The sequence below is a fragment of the Dermacentor variabilis genome, chromosome 11 (assembly GCF_050947875.1).
Source record: "Dermacentor variabilis isolate Ectoservices chromosome 11, ASM5094787v1, whole genome shotgun sequence".
NCBI lineage: Eukaryota > Metazoa > Arthropoda > Arachnida > Ixodida > Ixodidae > Dermacentor > Dermacentor variabilis.
The window spans coordinates 76,413,428-76,428,968 of record NC_134578.1 but is presented as its reverse complement, the minus strand read 5'-3'; the positions used below and the strand labels follow the sequence as shown (position 1 = coordinate 76,428,968).

At 44.2% G+C, this 15,541-nt stretch overlaps 1 protein-coding gene across 2 annotated transcripts in view; it reads left to right on the top strand.

Moving 5' to 3' along the window:
- MFS18 (major facilitator superfamily transporter 18) overlaps positions 1-15,541 on the top strand; it is a 28,517-nt gene that overhangs the window by 11,846 nt on the left and 1,130 nt on the right. For both annotated transcript variants that reach the window (XM_075674215.1, XM_075674214.1), the window contains exons 6-12: positions 253-409; positions 1,756-1,852; positions 4,767-4,854; positions 6,393-6,427; positions 9,205-9,373; positions 11,075-11,104; positions 13,781-13,937. In XM_075674215.1, coding sequence (XP_075530330.1) covers positions 253-409; positions 1,756-1,852; positions 4,767-4,854; positions 6,393-6,427; positions 9,205-9,373; positions 11,075-11,104; positions 13,781-13,937 — 733 coding nt within the window. The remainder of the gene's footprint in view (positions 1-252; positions 410-1,755; positions 1,853-4,766; positions 4,855-6,392; positions 6,428-9,204; positions 9,374-11,074; positions 11,105-13,780; positions 13,938-15,541) is intronic.

The window sequence follows — 15,541 nt, the reverse complement described above, 5'->3', positions numbered from 1 at the left end:
TTGCAAAGTTGGGGTGATTCGGCATGCCAAGCCATCATCCAGTCACAGGTTTCACGTCAGCGTCATAATGTTGGGCTGTGAGGACGTCGGGGCAAGTTGGGGACACCTGCCTGCAAGGAGCATGTTCACCCGCTTGGAGAAAGTGCTTGTTCATGTAGTCAGATTAGTCCAGAATGGTGCAACTTTTGACTTGTCGATTGCGCTTGTGGAAAGGAAGCCACGCTCTATTCCCCCCGTTGCCCTCCGGTGCAGGGATGCTGGGCATCGGCTGGTGCTTCGGGGTGGCCTTCCTGATGCACCGCCGGAAAGGGCCGGGACAGACCACCGGAGGCAAGGCGCTCACCAGGAACCCCGTGGGGGCGACCACCAAGGTCCCCTGGTTCACCTACTTCCGGAGCCCCTCTTTCTGGTGGGCGCTTGAAGGACACGGACGGACTTTTTAATTTATAGACAACGCAGCTGCGATGCCTGGTCGTGGGAGAGCAGCTGTGAGCATAAACTGGCTGGCCAAACCACAGAGCTTTCTGCAAAAATTGCTTGAGAGAACTCTGGCTCTATACTTTGTTCCATACCTGCTGTGAAAGCTGTTAAGTAGTGCGGTCATAGAAGGCTCACGCCAAACCACTTGCACCGCAGCTACTGTTAATCTGGTGCTCTCTCTACAATATAGCTACGAATGCCGTTACTACTGCAGCTCATGGATGTAAGGGCACGTTAAATTATGCATTTACTTTTGCAACTTAGTGCTGCCCTTACTGCTTAGTATTACGTTCTGGCCCTTCGCACATACGGTGTGCTGCAGCCACTGCTTGCAGGAACACGTCACTCTGCTTCTTCAGTAGTAAATGGTTTTAGACCTGCGAAGCCCTTTAATCGTAACGTCGTATTTTGCTACATAAAAGCATGAGACTTGATGTTACAGTGAACTGCATGATGCCTACATGCCTTTCTCTTATGCGTGACATGAATGCTACCTGTTAAACCTCGATATAACGAACTTCAATACAACAAAAATGACGATATAACAAAGTGTTTAACTTCTTATAACTTCTTGTCAATAGAAACACTGTGTATATTAAACCTCAATATAACAAAGTGTGCCTGTACACTATTTCAACAATTTCGATACAATAATGTAACTGACGATTTTACCGACTTCATTACATTGAGGTTGAACTGTATCATTAAATGTGGCGATATGTGCGTAAGTCAAGTGTTGATTGCTCTATCCTAGAAGCCAATAAGTTTTACAGGTGATCTTTGTAATTATTGCAGGTAAAACTTAAAAATTCATTGTGACAGGTGAAAGTTATTGCCTTCTTAAATATTGGAAAATCTCTGAAATTTATGCAGATAAATCGTAGTAAACAAAGCCACAGGAACATCTGAAGCCAGAAGCATGGAGGCTAGACGACTGCTAACCATCATTCCCATCGTAGCAGAACAATCCCAGTACCAGAGTTCGCTCTGGTAATTTTTGTAGGAAACCCTACAAACTGAACAGTTTGCTTGTAATCCGCTACTGCTATATCAACCACTGTTGTCGGCTGCGTACAGCCGTGTTGATTGCTGTGATTTTAATCTTGCTTAAGCTTCAGTTCTCCTATGTCCAGTAAAATTAAGGAGCTATGAGAGGGTTCCCTGTTTCATCGGGTTCTGCATGAACAATTTGTAGAACAAAGATAAGTCAGTATGTAAATCGTCAGAACACTTGCCACGCATTGATGTGACACCGAACGGAACGCATCCGTGCAGGGTGATACTGTTGGCACACTTCACGGAGAACAACTCCTACTTCATACTCATCTCCTGGCTGCCCACCTACTTCCACGAACGCTTTCCCGACGCAAAGGCAAGTCCTCAATCTCTTCACATTTAACAGTCAATCGCTTGAGTGTTCACACGAAAGTTGAAGTACATCTCTATTGCGCATTTGCTCTTTCTCTTTTTTTCTTCTTTTTTGCTTGGAGACAAATATTTGATTGCACCTGGAAGTTCTTGCAGTGTTCGTAAAGGTCTTTGAAGCCCTTGAAACACCATTGGCTGTGAAATTGCCATGTTGAAGACCTTGAAGGCCCTTAAGCTTTCTAGAATCCTTAGAAATCTCTGAATCTTGCTTTTGACTAAGCTTAGTGTAATTTATTTGTGTATTTGGTCACGGGGTTTATGAAAGCTAAGTGTCCAGGCTGTCTAGTTTAATTAGTAACTTTGTGGTAGGGAGCTATCTTGGCTGTGTGCCTTGGCTGTGAAATTGCCATGTTGAAGACCTTGAAGGCCCTTAAGCTTTCTAGAATCCTTAGAAATCTCTAAATCTTGCTTTTGACTAAGCTTAGTGTAATTTATTTGTGTATTTGGTCACGGGGTTTATGAAAGCTAAATGTCCAGGCAGTCTAGTAGTTTAATTAGTAACTTTGTGGTAGGGAGCCATCTTGACTGTGTGTGGCCGGAGGCAACTTATGTGAAAAAAAAAAAAGCTTAGCAAGCACTTTTTCGTTCCATGTGCGATGAAAACAAAATTTGCTCATTGTTGAAGATAAGTGTTTTGTTTTCCAGCTGTCAAGCATGATAACAATTTAATTTTTAATTTGTTTGGTCTGGTCTTTGAAAATTCTTGTGAAACCTAATAATTTTTTTCCGCAAAGACTCCCACAAACCCTCTTCTCGTGCGCAAGGTCAGAAAAGTGAAGATTAGTTTCACGTAATTAGCTATATTCGCGGGTAAAATTTGTGGCATTGTTAGGAGAAACATAGGTGGACTTTATAGGAGCTGGAGAAAATGCTTTTATGTCCACGTGTTCAATCCCTGTACGTCCTCTGATGAGGAAATCACGCCATCTCATATATCACGGCCACCTCTAAGGCAGCTGGGGTCTCTCAGAAATGACGAGTGTGATTTGTTCACCCAAATGCATGCTGCCGCACAGGTTTCTTATGACTGCACAGCCTAGTTGTAAACTCTGCGTTTTTCCAAATGAGAGACAACAGGGCAACATATTGTGCTGGCTCAACTGCACATGATGTCCAAGTCCAATTTTCTCTCAGTTAATCATCTCCTTTCAATTTAGGAGCCCAGAACCACTGTTTTGTGTAATTACAACGAATGGTAAAAAGACATTAAAAAAAACATGCTAGAGACAATTTTACAATTGGTCTAATTGATTTTGAAACAGAATTGCCAGTCTCCACACCTAATTTCACAGATTTTAGGCTCCTCCCGAAGGAGTACAGACACACATTCCTAGTGTTATAAAAACCGTACCAAACACTTCTCACGATAGAAGGATGACACTTGGCAGATGTGAATGCCGTGGAACATATTTCAATTAGGTGCTAAAGTTGGTCTCTAAATGCCAGACCTGATGTTGACATTTATAGTGAGGCCATGGCACAGGCAAACAACATTTTTTTATCCTTGTGTAGCAATATGGTTAGGTACGAAGACATTGACCACGAAGAAATTAACGAGAGTATTTGCACGTGGTTCTTGTAACTGCACCTGCGTATAATTCCGCAAGAATCTCATGATTGGAGTGAGTCGGGTGTATGGTGACATCATGACACATTCCCCTATTCTGGTTATTAAGACCAAAACCACCCCACAGACACAAGTGTTAAGAGTAAATCGGTTCGTTTAGGCAGTCTCGAGTGTATTTTTACACCATGTACTTTTATTTAGAGGGGCCGTGACACCAAATTTTTCGCCTTGAATTCTGCATTACACGTTAAACGGTACCCCTTACTCGCAGCACGTTGCAATATTTCAGCGCAATTCGGTGCGGCAGGAAATTCTCATCTGAATTTTTATATTGCAGTTTAATCATGGAGCAGGCTGACGAAACTGATGGACGACGAGATTGGGGGAATCGTGCGCAATCAGTGTGGGCGGTCACAAGCATGGTTTCATTTTAGCACGCGCGTCTCAGCAGCCAGCCCGAGATTTCTGCAGGCATTCTCTAGTTTGCGCCGTATCTGTCATGCAACCGAAAGAAATATAGGCACACTGCAATGGCTGCTATGGCAATGCCTTTGCTACCTCGTTGTGTGCCAGAGCACGCGGAAGGACAAGAGTCTGGCGAGGCACGTATGTGGTTTCGGAATGTTTATGGAGCAGACAACACAGCAGTGACCCTGCAGTTCTGACATTCCACAAGCCACGCCATAGTGGTGGTCACTGTTGGTCTAGAGGTTGTGATTTCAAGTTGAAATTTTCCGGGAGAATGCGGTGCCGAGAGCCCAGTCTTTTGGGGTGTATAACAATGCCGGCTTCCTGGCTCTCAGTTACCATGATACACTGAGAATACTTGGACGACCGTGTCATGGCCTCTATAATGCCGGAATGCCCAACGTGCCATTTGTGGTACACTGAATTCAGTACCTCAGTATTCTGATTTTGTTAAGCAAGGGAAACTTTGCTCATAGGCTGTAGTAGCATTCTTTTTATAGCAAAGATTGAGTTGCGGGTAGGTTAGAAAACCACTTATCAATTAATTGCTATGCTAGTTCAGGTTTTAACTCCAACAATGTTTCATTGTGTTTCTGCGCAAATCTACTCTCCATGGCAAAAAAAAAAAAAGTAAAGGTGAACGAGTTCTTTTAATTTTCCTCAATGTAGAGTTGTCTTGGTCATTGCAGGATTGATGTGAAAAACAGGGCGATAGTACTGGTTTAAATGCGTGCTAATAAAAAAACTTTAAATAAAAAAAAGAAAGCCGTTAGTACTCTCTGCGCAGCTAACAACCATGCTTGCGGCTGGCCCTCCCTTGCAGATGTGGGTGTTCAACATGGTCCCCTGGATCATGATACCCATCTGCAGCATCGGTGGCGGAACCGTCTCGGACCACCTCATCCGTAAAGGTGCGGTGGCCACTGCTGTGCCAGAAACCACGATATATTAGTAATCATCGGCAGATTAGCTTCGTTAAGCAGCCATTCGTTTCGTCCGTGTGCAGTGACACTGTGACACGGTATCAGTCTAGCGACGATTATTTTAAAAAGTGACAATCGTTGATAACCGCCATCCGCGAGGCAGTCTAACCTCGAGAGTTGACACAAGAAGTCGGCGAAGGCATGAAAGGAAAAGACCAAAGCGACACTGCCTTCGAGTTCCCGCCCCGGCTCACTGTGATCTCTGCATTTTGATGGAATCTGCTCAGGTCTAGCTGATCCTTTTTATTGGTAAGGATGGGCTACGTTGTACGCTAAAAAACCCAAAGAATGAACTTAGCAAGTTTTAAATAACTTTACTATCTGCCGCAATGGCCTGAATACAAACAAAATTACTTTGAAATCCACAACATCGCATCGTTGTACCGCCCCGGTAGTTTCAACAATTTTTTTTTTAATGGAGCTTTTGCCACCATATTCTCTGCCATTAATCAACCTACTACAACTGAATTAATCAAAATAGAACTTTAATAGAATGCTTTATCAGTCTAAACTTGTTTAATGCTTCTATTTGGTGTCGCTTCAGCACCTGCATTTCCGACGTAGCGTAGCATCGTTAGCATTGCGTCATCATTTGAAAAGTTGTCACAAGGCACAGAGAATGTGTTACTGGTAACCAAAAGTATGACATGTTCTAGTTTCGTGGTTCTCACGTGACTGTCATTTTCTTTGTATACCTTAACGTACTGAGGGTGCGGTGAATGAGCTGCCATGCTTTCAAGGCAGTCTGCAATGGAGGCTGAGAATCGCTGCTCTACTGTTGGCACTAGCTCCTGTGAGTGTCTGTACAGCATCCTGTATCTTTGGTGATGTCGCACGACCGTCAACAGTGCAGCATGTCAGCACCTTATAACGTCAAGAAGCGGTGACATCGACACCAGTACGTACAAGTGCCCAAAGCACCCTCTGGTGCGAGTACCGTCTCCTATATTGCTAACTTCAGGACCATGCATGCCCTGCTTTTGTTATCTGCAAGGCGCCACCATCTACAGTGACAAATACAACAGACAACAAACGTTACTCTTGATTTTCGTTTTTTTTTTACGATTTTAATTCCCTGGCTGATGTGCGTGGATCCAGTAATACAAATGAAAAAAAATAATAATAAAGCGCATCACCAGTGACATGTCTTGGTCATACATGAGTTCCTAGGCAGGATTTTCACGTACAAGGACTGAGCCAGATAAGCCTGGCAGGGCGCGTGTCCTCCAGAAAGGAACAGCGCTGCGGACGATACTCGGGTAAAGACTGCTTTGTGTGCTTGTATAAACTATAACCGATCTCGCCACTTCTCAACATTGTAAGGTGCTGAAATGCCATGCAGTCAACGCTTATTTTATAATATTAAAAACTCTGGAGGTTGCATTGTACCTCTGCTTTCTTCCACACTTCGAGTGATTATCGCTACATTCTATGTATGTCCTTATTTAATTTTTTTCCCCCTTCAGGGCAGCCCATTGCCAAGGTGCGCAAGCTGTCAGAGGTAAGCGAATTTCATGTCAGCTTGGAATGTGCCAAATCTTTTACAATGCTGCTAATGTTAGGGTGATTTCTGGCCATCCTAGGCTTTGTTTTCTACGTAAGAGAAGAAAAAGGAACGCAATAAGTCATATACTACAGGCTGTGAAATCAGCTTTTCTTCTTTTTTTTTTTTTTTTGTCTCTATAAAACTTTTGTAGCTAGGAAAAATGCTTAATTCAAGCAAAAGTGTTTTCTTGTTGCATAAAAATATGGGTAATTATCAAACAGATTCATGCACTCGCATCATCCGCTACCTTCCTTATTTGTGAGTCACCTTTGCTGCAGAAATTCGTTCATTAATCCCCGAAAGTTGTGCAAGTCACTATGTTTTGTGATGTAGCAGCAATACAAGGAAATGAACAGAACACAAAAGGGACGAGACAATATTCGGAAGGGGCAAACCAGTTCTGCGGAAGCCAACAAGGTCTAGGAAGAATCACAAAAGAGAAAAAGCCGGCATCCGCCTGGCTACAGCATGAAGCTGCTAAACAAAAGGTTTCTCATAAAGAAAGCATCACAGTTCAAGAAAAGTTCGTCCTGGACTTGAAAGCAAATGCGGGACCTATGCCTTTCCAGGGTGGTCCCTCTATTGTAGGGACCAACCAGGAGGCTAGCAGATTGCAGGTCTGCTAGCCTCCTGGTTAGCTCCTGATTAGCTTCTGGCTAGACTCCTGGTTAGCCTCTTGGTTAGCTGCCGCTCCTGATTACCATTTGTAGCTTTGTGTTGCAGTTGGATAGATGACCATTGTTCTCCTTTCACAGCATTCTGACTGTCGACTAAGTTTTATCAGCATCTGCACAAATACACTGACAAGCAGGACTGACCCGTTATCATTACAAAACAGAAAAACAATGAAGAACAGACAACAAGTAAAAACAAAAAGAAAGAAGTCATATGAAGTCGAACCATCCCCTTCTCAGCGGTATGACAGAAGGATGACTCACACAATCATCCCTCACTTTGGTGATCAAAAGAGTTTGCAGATGAACGAGTCAGCTCAAGTTTCACAAAACTCGTTTGTGTATGCAATATATACTTTGTCTCATATGTAGCGGGCAACACTACAGAGGCTGGGGAAACATTTCTGCAACCAGCAGCCACGGTGCACCACACGCGCTCGCGACCGAAACGTAGTACAATACGTATAACGTATATATAACGTGGTATATACGTCGCATGACACTGGCAGCGCAAAAGTGCTGTAGTAGTGCGTGATTTCCCCTGAACCTCATATCCACAAGTTGTAGTTGCGCTATACAAAGTAGCTATTCCACAAAGAAAGTCACAGATAAAAATAAAAACTCCCCTTCGAAACGCACGGAAGGGGACGTTGAATGACGTTGCTAGTACCCGCGTAGCTTGGGCAGCGTTGCCCGATTAATATGGAATGGAGTGTACTCCTGAAATTGTCCATTGATTCCCCGTTAGCCTACGATTGGCTAGCCTCCTGGTTAGGACAGTTGGTAGATAGGCTACTCAGAAAAGCCTTCACTGGTTTTGATCTGCGTCACAAGTGTAGTTTGCTCGTTCTCTTACGACAGGTAAAAGCGTAGAAGTGGCTCTCGTTGATTAAACCATGTGCAAGCGATGAGCCCCAGCATGTGGAGTTAGCACCTTGTCTTCATTTTTAGCAATGACTGGTGCTGCCATTAGTTGGCCAGCAAATGTAAATTAGCATCGCTAGAAATTAGGAGAAGGGATGGATGTTTATTGGCACTACAGAATTTTGCGAGTGTGCTGTTCCCAGGAAACACCATCGTGAATGCCTGCTTAGGCCAGCACCATCATTTGGTGGTTGATTGATTGATCGAGTGGCCAAATTTGATTGAAAGAGAAAAAAAACTTTGACCTACATGCACAATAAAGTTCAAGAATACGTTTCAAAGTGAAAAACTGTGTGTGGCAGCTCCCATATACAAATCAGAGTTAACGCAAATTGATTGAGTGATCGATCGATTGGATTTGGTATGTTGGGAAACACAAGAGCTGAGAGACACCTAATGACGGACTCCAAGTAATTGTTGACCACCTGAGATTCTTTATCTTTCACCAGACTTAGAGCCAGTACACAAGTGTTTTTGCATTCTGCTCTCGTCATTACGTGGCTGCCACAGCCAAGTGTGTCAAAGGTTCTAAAGCCCATGCTCAAGAGAAGTGCTTGGTTACTCAGATTTAGACACATATCAAAGAACCCCAGGCGATCAAAATTATTGTATTTAGTCTGTCCTATGGCACCCTCAATTGTAACACAACACCCAATTATTCTTCACAGCCAGAAATAAAACAATGCAGTATCCTGGGTCGCAACATGCATCCCGATTTGGAAACTTTAAAAAGAAAAAGCAAAATGCCATACCCTTGATTGTTGCTTCACCAGATTTTCATGGAGAGAAATGGAGATTCGTTCTCACTGCGCAAAAGAAAGCTCTTTGCTTTCAAGCCATGGTGGGCTGGCAGTCGCTCGTCACTACTCAAGATTGGTCGCCAATTGGGGCGAGGGGGTATTTGCGCACTACCTATCACAGCTTGGGTTTTACGCTTCATTCCAGAGCGCGTGTCTTAATTTAGTTAAATTACTCGCAAGAAAGTACTCTCTAGGATCGAGTGAATACGGTAATTTGGAGCCCCCCCTCGAGTTGGTTCCTCTGGGACATTAAAACCCCCACGATTAGGTTGTTATGGTTACCGGAGAGCCCGTTGCGACTTGTTTCAAGGGATGCCCACCTTTCGGGGCGCAGGCTCTGTGCCAGCTGAGCAAGGCGCTGCTGCTGCCCCTGGTGCCGTGGTGCAGCTACACCTGGGCGCTGCTGTGCATCTCGCTGGCCGTTGCCTGCTCGGGCTTCCACAACAGCGGCGTCTTCATCAACCCGCAGGACATCGCACCGCTCCACGCGGGGTCCGTCTTTGGTGAGCGACGAAAGAGGGAGCCGCAGAAGTCGCCGCGCATTTGGAAAGCGTTGAACGATAACGATTTCTTGCAAAAAATTACCACACGGAGCATTGCGATTATTCAGCTAACGTAGTAACGCGGTAGCACGTATAGATTTGTCCAGTCTTCACTCTCAGTGGCATGCAGGGGTTCACGTGGTGCTGCTCATTACGTTTTATACTATTTCTAAATTTTCAAGAAGTCAGCTTTATCACACGAAGGCGATAAGTTTCGCCGTGAATGCACGATCAGTGGTAAATCGCTGCCTTAGTAAAACAATATTGGGTTCAATGCAATCGATTTTCAAAGACCCACAGAGCAGTTTGAAGCCAGGTGGACCAAGTTTAGGCACGGTCATGTACTGTCATGCCCGTACTGGCTTAACTGTACTCGTTGCTCCCACTGACACTGGCATTCTAGTTCCCTTTAGTAACATCTGCAGGAAGCTCACTGGCCAAAGAGGCAAGTGGAGCTGAGCAGGCCGTTTGTTGCATAGAGCATGTAACCAGTGCGATATAAGGGTAACAAAATGAGTACACCAAGAGAAGGGAAACAGTTGAATGTCACCATGGATTAGGCGATGCGAGGAAATTGAGAAAGTTGCCGGCATAAGACGGGGGTCAGCTGGCGCAAGACAGGGGTAATTGGAGATCACTGGGAGAGGCCAGGCAGTGGACATAAAAAAAGGCAGGATGATCGTGATCACCACAGCAACGAAGTTAATTAATGTGGAAGAGCACAGAAATGATGCAGACGCAGACGACACACGGCACTTTGTGTCGTCTGTTTCTTGCACGTGATGGCATTGCCTGGGTGGACGCACACTACAGGCGAGCGAAACGAGTTGACTCCTTTGTTCCTTGGATGAAGTGCATAGTCACCACTGCTTCATATTTAAGCATATTTATTCACACGGTGGCTTCCGTCATGCTCTCAGTATGCTGCATCACGCTCTCAGTATATGTTATTTCCCTTGGCACGTAAGATGAGTGTTGGTTGAAGTTTGTTTAGCTATAATTTGTGGCTGGCAAAAATTTTTTATATGGAAATTCAGTGCCCCTATATGGGCGAGTACAACATTTTGCGATGAGTGTACATGCGTGCGTATTCACGTTTCATCCTGCTGACCCGAGTTAAAATAGGCGTGTCTGGTATGCCGGTGTGCATTATAAACCACATTTTTCTTTTTACACTAGGGAAAAGTGGGGGGTGCAACTTATACAGAAATGTGACTGATAGCCCAGAATATATGGTAAGCTTTTTAATAATTAAATAGTTACTTTTGCACAAGTTATTTTTGCGCAGGACTAGCGTGGACAGCGCGCATCCACATACAGTAAGCTCCATTTTCGTAAAGCCCTCTGTTATTCCATAATTCTCGGCGGCATTTAGTTGGGGCGACTTCTCTTGTGGGGCAATGAAAACTTAAGATAATACACTCTGTTATTTCATAATTCTCGGCGACATTTAGTTGGGGCGACTTCTCTTGTGGGGCAATGAAAACTTAAGATAATACACTCCAGCCCGTGCCATAGCAGGCTTATTTAGCTACAACGGCCGGTACTGCTCTGTCATCTTGTGTGGTGTTCCCAAATCTTGCACTTGAACAGTAATTTCTTTAGGTAATTATGAAACAGTTGGGGCCCTTCTAAACGTTTTCTTTTTCTTCACTGATGCAGGCCTGATGAACACAATTGGAGCCATACCAGGTACGTGCATTGTGTCATCTTTTGAACAATTTATGTGCCAGCAGCTGGTGATGCATGTTTGCATGCAAGAGATAGTGGAAGCGCTTGGGAAAGTGCCGTGTTTGCACGACTCTACCACGCCCCTGATTGTAATGCTAAGTTATATTACCGTCTGAATATTAAAAGACAGTTAACTTGGGGCCGATTCTGCCGTGCACATCAAGCAACGAAATCTGAGTCGACACTTACCGTGTTGAAACAATTTTGTGGAACACACAAAGGCATGTCGACACGCACACACCGAATCTTGGCAGCTATCAGAGTCCGGCGACACCTCCTTTTCGCTGTCTACCGACCACAGAAAGTCATCTTCAGTTCAATCTAATGTATTAGAAATGCTACACGTAAAGCAAACTGGAAAATGGCGACCGCAAACCAAGGCATAAAAAATAATGTGCATTCAGGTAATTAGGTAAAAGCTTCATTAGCAAATTTTTAATTAGATGATTATGCATTTCAATATGTTTGTGCAAGTAACGTCCCTCTCTTCGATTAGGCTAGCTCAAGGACTAGAATTGTGCTATCTCCCACAGGCAATTTTTTAACATTTTTGATAGGGTTTGTTGAACCACCTTGTATACTGTAAGCAAAATTTGGTTGACCAACTGCAGTGGTTGAAGAGAAATTGGTAACGTTTCAGGGCAGATTTTTAACGAGGGTTGCAATGTGGGCTTGTCGGTAACGCATCTTGAATTAATCTAACTGTGAGTCTTCTTTTGTCCTGTCTTTTAATTGCACTACCGTACACTTATTCAAGATGTTTAACTTCAAAAGAAAGCTAAATGCTCCTCTCTGTAGTTCCGCTCAAAAATACAAAATTCTTTTATTTGAAGACTCATCAATACTTCTTCTTGGCCGAGTTGGTTCATCTTGAAACGTATGGGTAACAGCGCAAACAGACAACTACAAGAAGGGAGACACGTACACATAAGCACTGACTTAACAACTGGTTTTATTGGCAATGATAGCACACCTTATATATGCCGGAATGAAGCAATGGAAATGAAGGGGGAAAACACGTGAAGGGTGATAGCGTGTCAACAATGCAAGTGCAATACAGCCAAGCATGCGCAACGAAACGCAAACAATTGTTTCCTTTTTCTTTGCAATCAGAACCCCCAACAGCCGCATCCAGAAGATCAAATTCAGTGTGAAAGAGAGCGAGGCAAGGAGCGCTAAAGCGCTTGCTACCTAATTTTCTAATGTGGTAGGCTTCTAAACTGATGCGCGTGGTCTTGTCACTGCTCTTACCTAGAATTGTCGTCTCTTTCAACCGGGCCACACAATCCGTACACTTGCTAACCTGCGCAACTAAATCTGCATATTTATCATCTAGTCTTTTCAGTTTTTGAGCGTGTTCCCCTGAACGGTCATTGACACAGCGACCAGTTTCGACAACGTAAAACATCCCACGACATGGGAATGCAATACACACCACTCCAGTGGAACATTTAACAAACGGCGGGTGGGTGGTGGTTCTTCTGGCATCCACGTTTTTCGGCATTGCAGATACATGGGCACAACTTTCCCAGCTTACTTAGGGCAGAGAAACAAATTGGCATGCCGTGCCTACATGCCACCTTCTTCAAGTGTTTTTCCCTTTGATTTCCATTGCTTCATTCTGGCATATATAAGGTGAGCAGATATTTGCGCATGCGAATTTATGAAAAACACCATGTCATTTACATTAAGTGCGTAAGAAAGCATGACCGTTTCTTTATGAGCGGCTGACCTCCGCATCGATTTTCCAAGTGTTCTGCCTATCCGCCGCCTTGTTTAGACAGCAAAGTAGCCTTCATGGTTTCTTGCTTCAATGATGTCTTCGCGGGGAGGTCTTTTCCTGCCGGTTTTGTGAGAATCGGAACGAGATTTAAGGTGGCCGCTGTCTGCTCTGCGGTCTATTTAGCCGTCTACGACAAGTATTGGAACACAACCACTACTGCTTGGAAATTTAGGTAGGCTAGTAACGGCACAAATAAAGCCAGAAGCACTAAGGTCCGTCAAATTCGTGCGCTCACCATCATTCTCATGGTATCACCAGAGTTGCCTGTAGCAATTTAATTAGAAAAAAAACTTATGCTGTAGCTCAGGCAAGCGCGTTTCTTAAAGGGACACTAAATTGAAAAATTATTTCTTCTGCATCAGTACGCTACCATTCTACAACACCCAAAACACCACTCTTGCAACGATAAGACGTTTGGTTAGCCAGAAAAAGCGCAAGAACGAAATGCGGGTGGCGACGCCTACTTATGTTCCCGCACGTGGGGGATGTGACGTCTTGGATTTTGATGGCATCTTCTAGGGCCTACTGATTATATGTAGCGGTACAGATTGACTACATTGTGTTCTAAAGGAACCAAATATTAAACATGGCAAGTTTCGGGAACCTTTATTCAGCCAACGTGGCCCAAATGCGAAAACATACTTTGGAATCCCTCACGTCACGCTGACGTACCGGCGCTGGGGTTTTGGCACGAAATTCAAATACTTGGGCCTTCATTTTCTCATCTAATATTCAAACAATTTTTTTGAAATGACTGCCTGCAAGGTTCTCAAACAGTGCTTCATTAGTCTAAACTGATTTATTGTTTCGCTTTAGTGTCCCTTTAACCAGGCCTGCCTCCAACCATGTCGCAGGCTTCTTGGGCGTGTACCTGGCGGGCTACGTGGTAGATGCGACTCGTAGCTGGTCGCTCATCTTCTACCTGACGTCGCTGCTCAACCTGGTCGGTTGCGCGGCCTTCCTGGCCTTCGGCCGCGGGCAGCCCATCTTTGCCGGGCAGCCCAGCCTATGGTAAGAGTTGTTGCCAGCCTCCTCTTCCGCCTCTGTGATTGTGTTTCATGGCGATAGCACTTTGTAGACCTTTTCGTCAGGCAAGGGGGAAAGGGCAAGTTGTGAGTCTTTCCTCCTCTCTGGGTTGTGCGAGCCGGCGGTGTATTGCTTGAATGTGTCGCCGTCGCATGCTGCGTGATGATTTGGACATGCTTTGGCTCGTCATGAAATTTACGTGATGTCAGCTCGTACAAGGTCGTCAAAGGACTACTATGTAGCTTTTCGGTGCAGTGGTAACAATGATGTGCTGAAATTTCTTTTGGCTGCACAAATGTTTTCACTCAACGAAGAAAAACCATTATCTGTGAATTGCCAGTGTGAATGGGAATATATTCTCACTATCTGATCACTCACCATGGGAAATAAAACTTAAGTGCTCGTGTATGGCCAGCCCAATGCAACTCTGAAACGTGTTAGCACGAATCGTTACGAAACATTTGCATCAGTCACTGTAATCATTCTCATGCATTTCGTCTAACAGACTTGAGATCACTATGGTATGTCTACATTAGCCTCCTATATAAAGCCAATAGCGTTGCTCAACACAGCAATCACTGCTGCTGGTAAATGAGCATCATACATACGAGCTTTGTGCTTTGTCATTGCCTTTTGCCCTGTAAAGCAGTAATATCCAAAGATAATCACATTAAGGAAACGACTGATGCCATGAAAAAAATTATGCAGATCCAACAGCCCTATTGTACTTTATGTGCAGTGAAGCAACGCTATTAGACCTTTTTATTGGGTGAGGAGGAAATGTCTGGCAACCAGCGTGCTACAAGCCTTTTTTTTGCTTGTGCAAGCCAATTCAGTGCTGCTTGAATGCGTTGCCAACTGTGGAACGATATCGACATCTTTTAGCTTGTTCTGTGAAATCGTTATACAATCTCAGTTCATACAAGGTCTTCCGGGAATCACTAGTCTTTGGCCACAACAATAACTACAGGAAGCGGAAATTCTTGGGCTGTGCAAACATGACAGGCACATCAACAGCCAGGATTTGTATGTCATTACAAAACTATTTTGGCTGCAGTGGTTTGCTGTGTCCACAAATTGAAAGCATAAATAAAAAAAACAACTTTTCGCCATCTCATTGCTTGGCATGTGAACTGAAACCTAATAGTAATCGTGTACGACCAACTAAACTCAGCGCTCCGAAATATCTAAGTAGAACTCGTGACCACATTTGCATCAGCCACCTGTATCGTTCTCATGCATTTAATATCTACGGTGATAGGTCTACGTTGGGCCTGCCACATGTGACCAATGGCTTTGCTCGACGCAGCAATTGGCACACGAACATGATACATAAACATTGCGATTCAGTACCAGCTTTTCGCCCTGTAAAGCAGTAATGTTTAATGGGCTCTGCAAAAAAAATGCAGTGGCTTTTTTGAGAGGACGCAAATTTTGCAAAATTGGTGGGTGCATTGGCGAGGACGGGCCCAAACAAGCCCGAACAAAGCGTCGGCATAGAAAGCAGCGAAAGAAAGCTTCACCTTAAAGGGTCCCTCACCAGGCCCATAGCAAATTTTGGTTATACGCTGGAAGTTTTTACGTGTCCT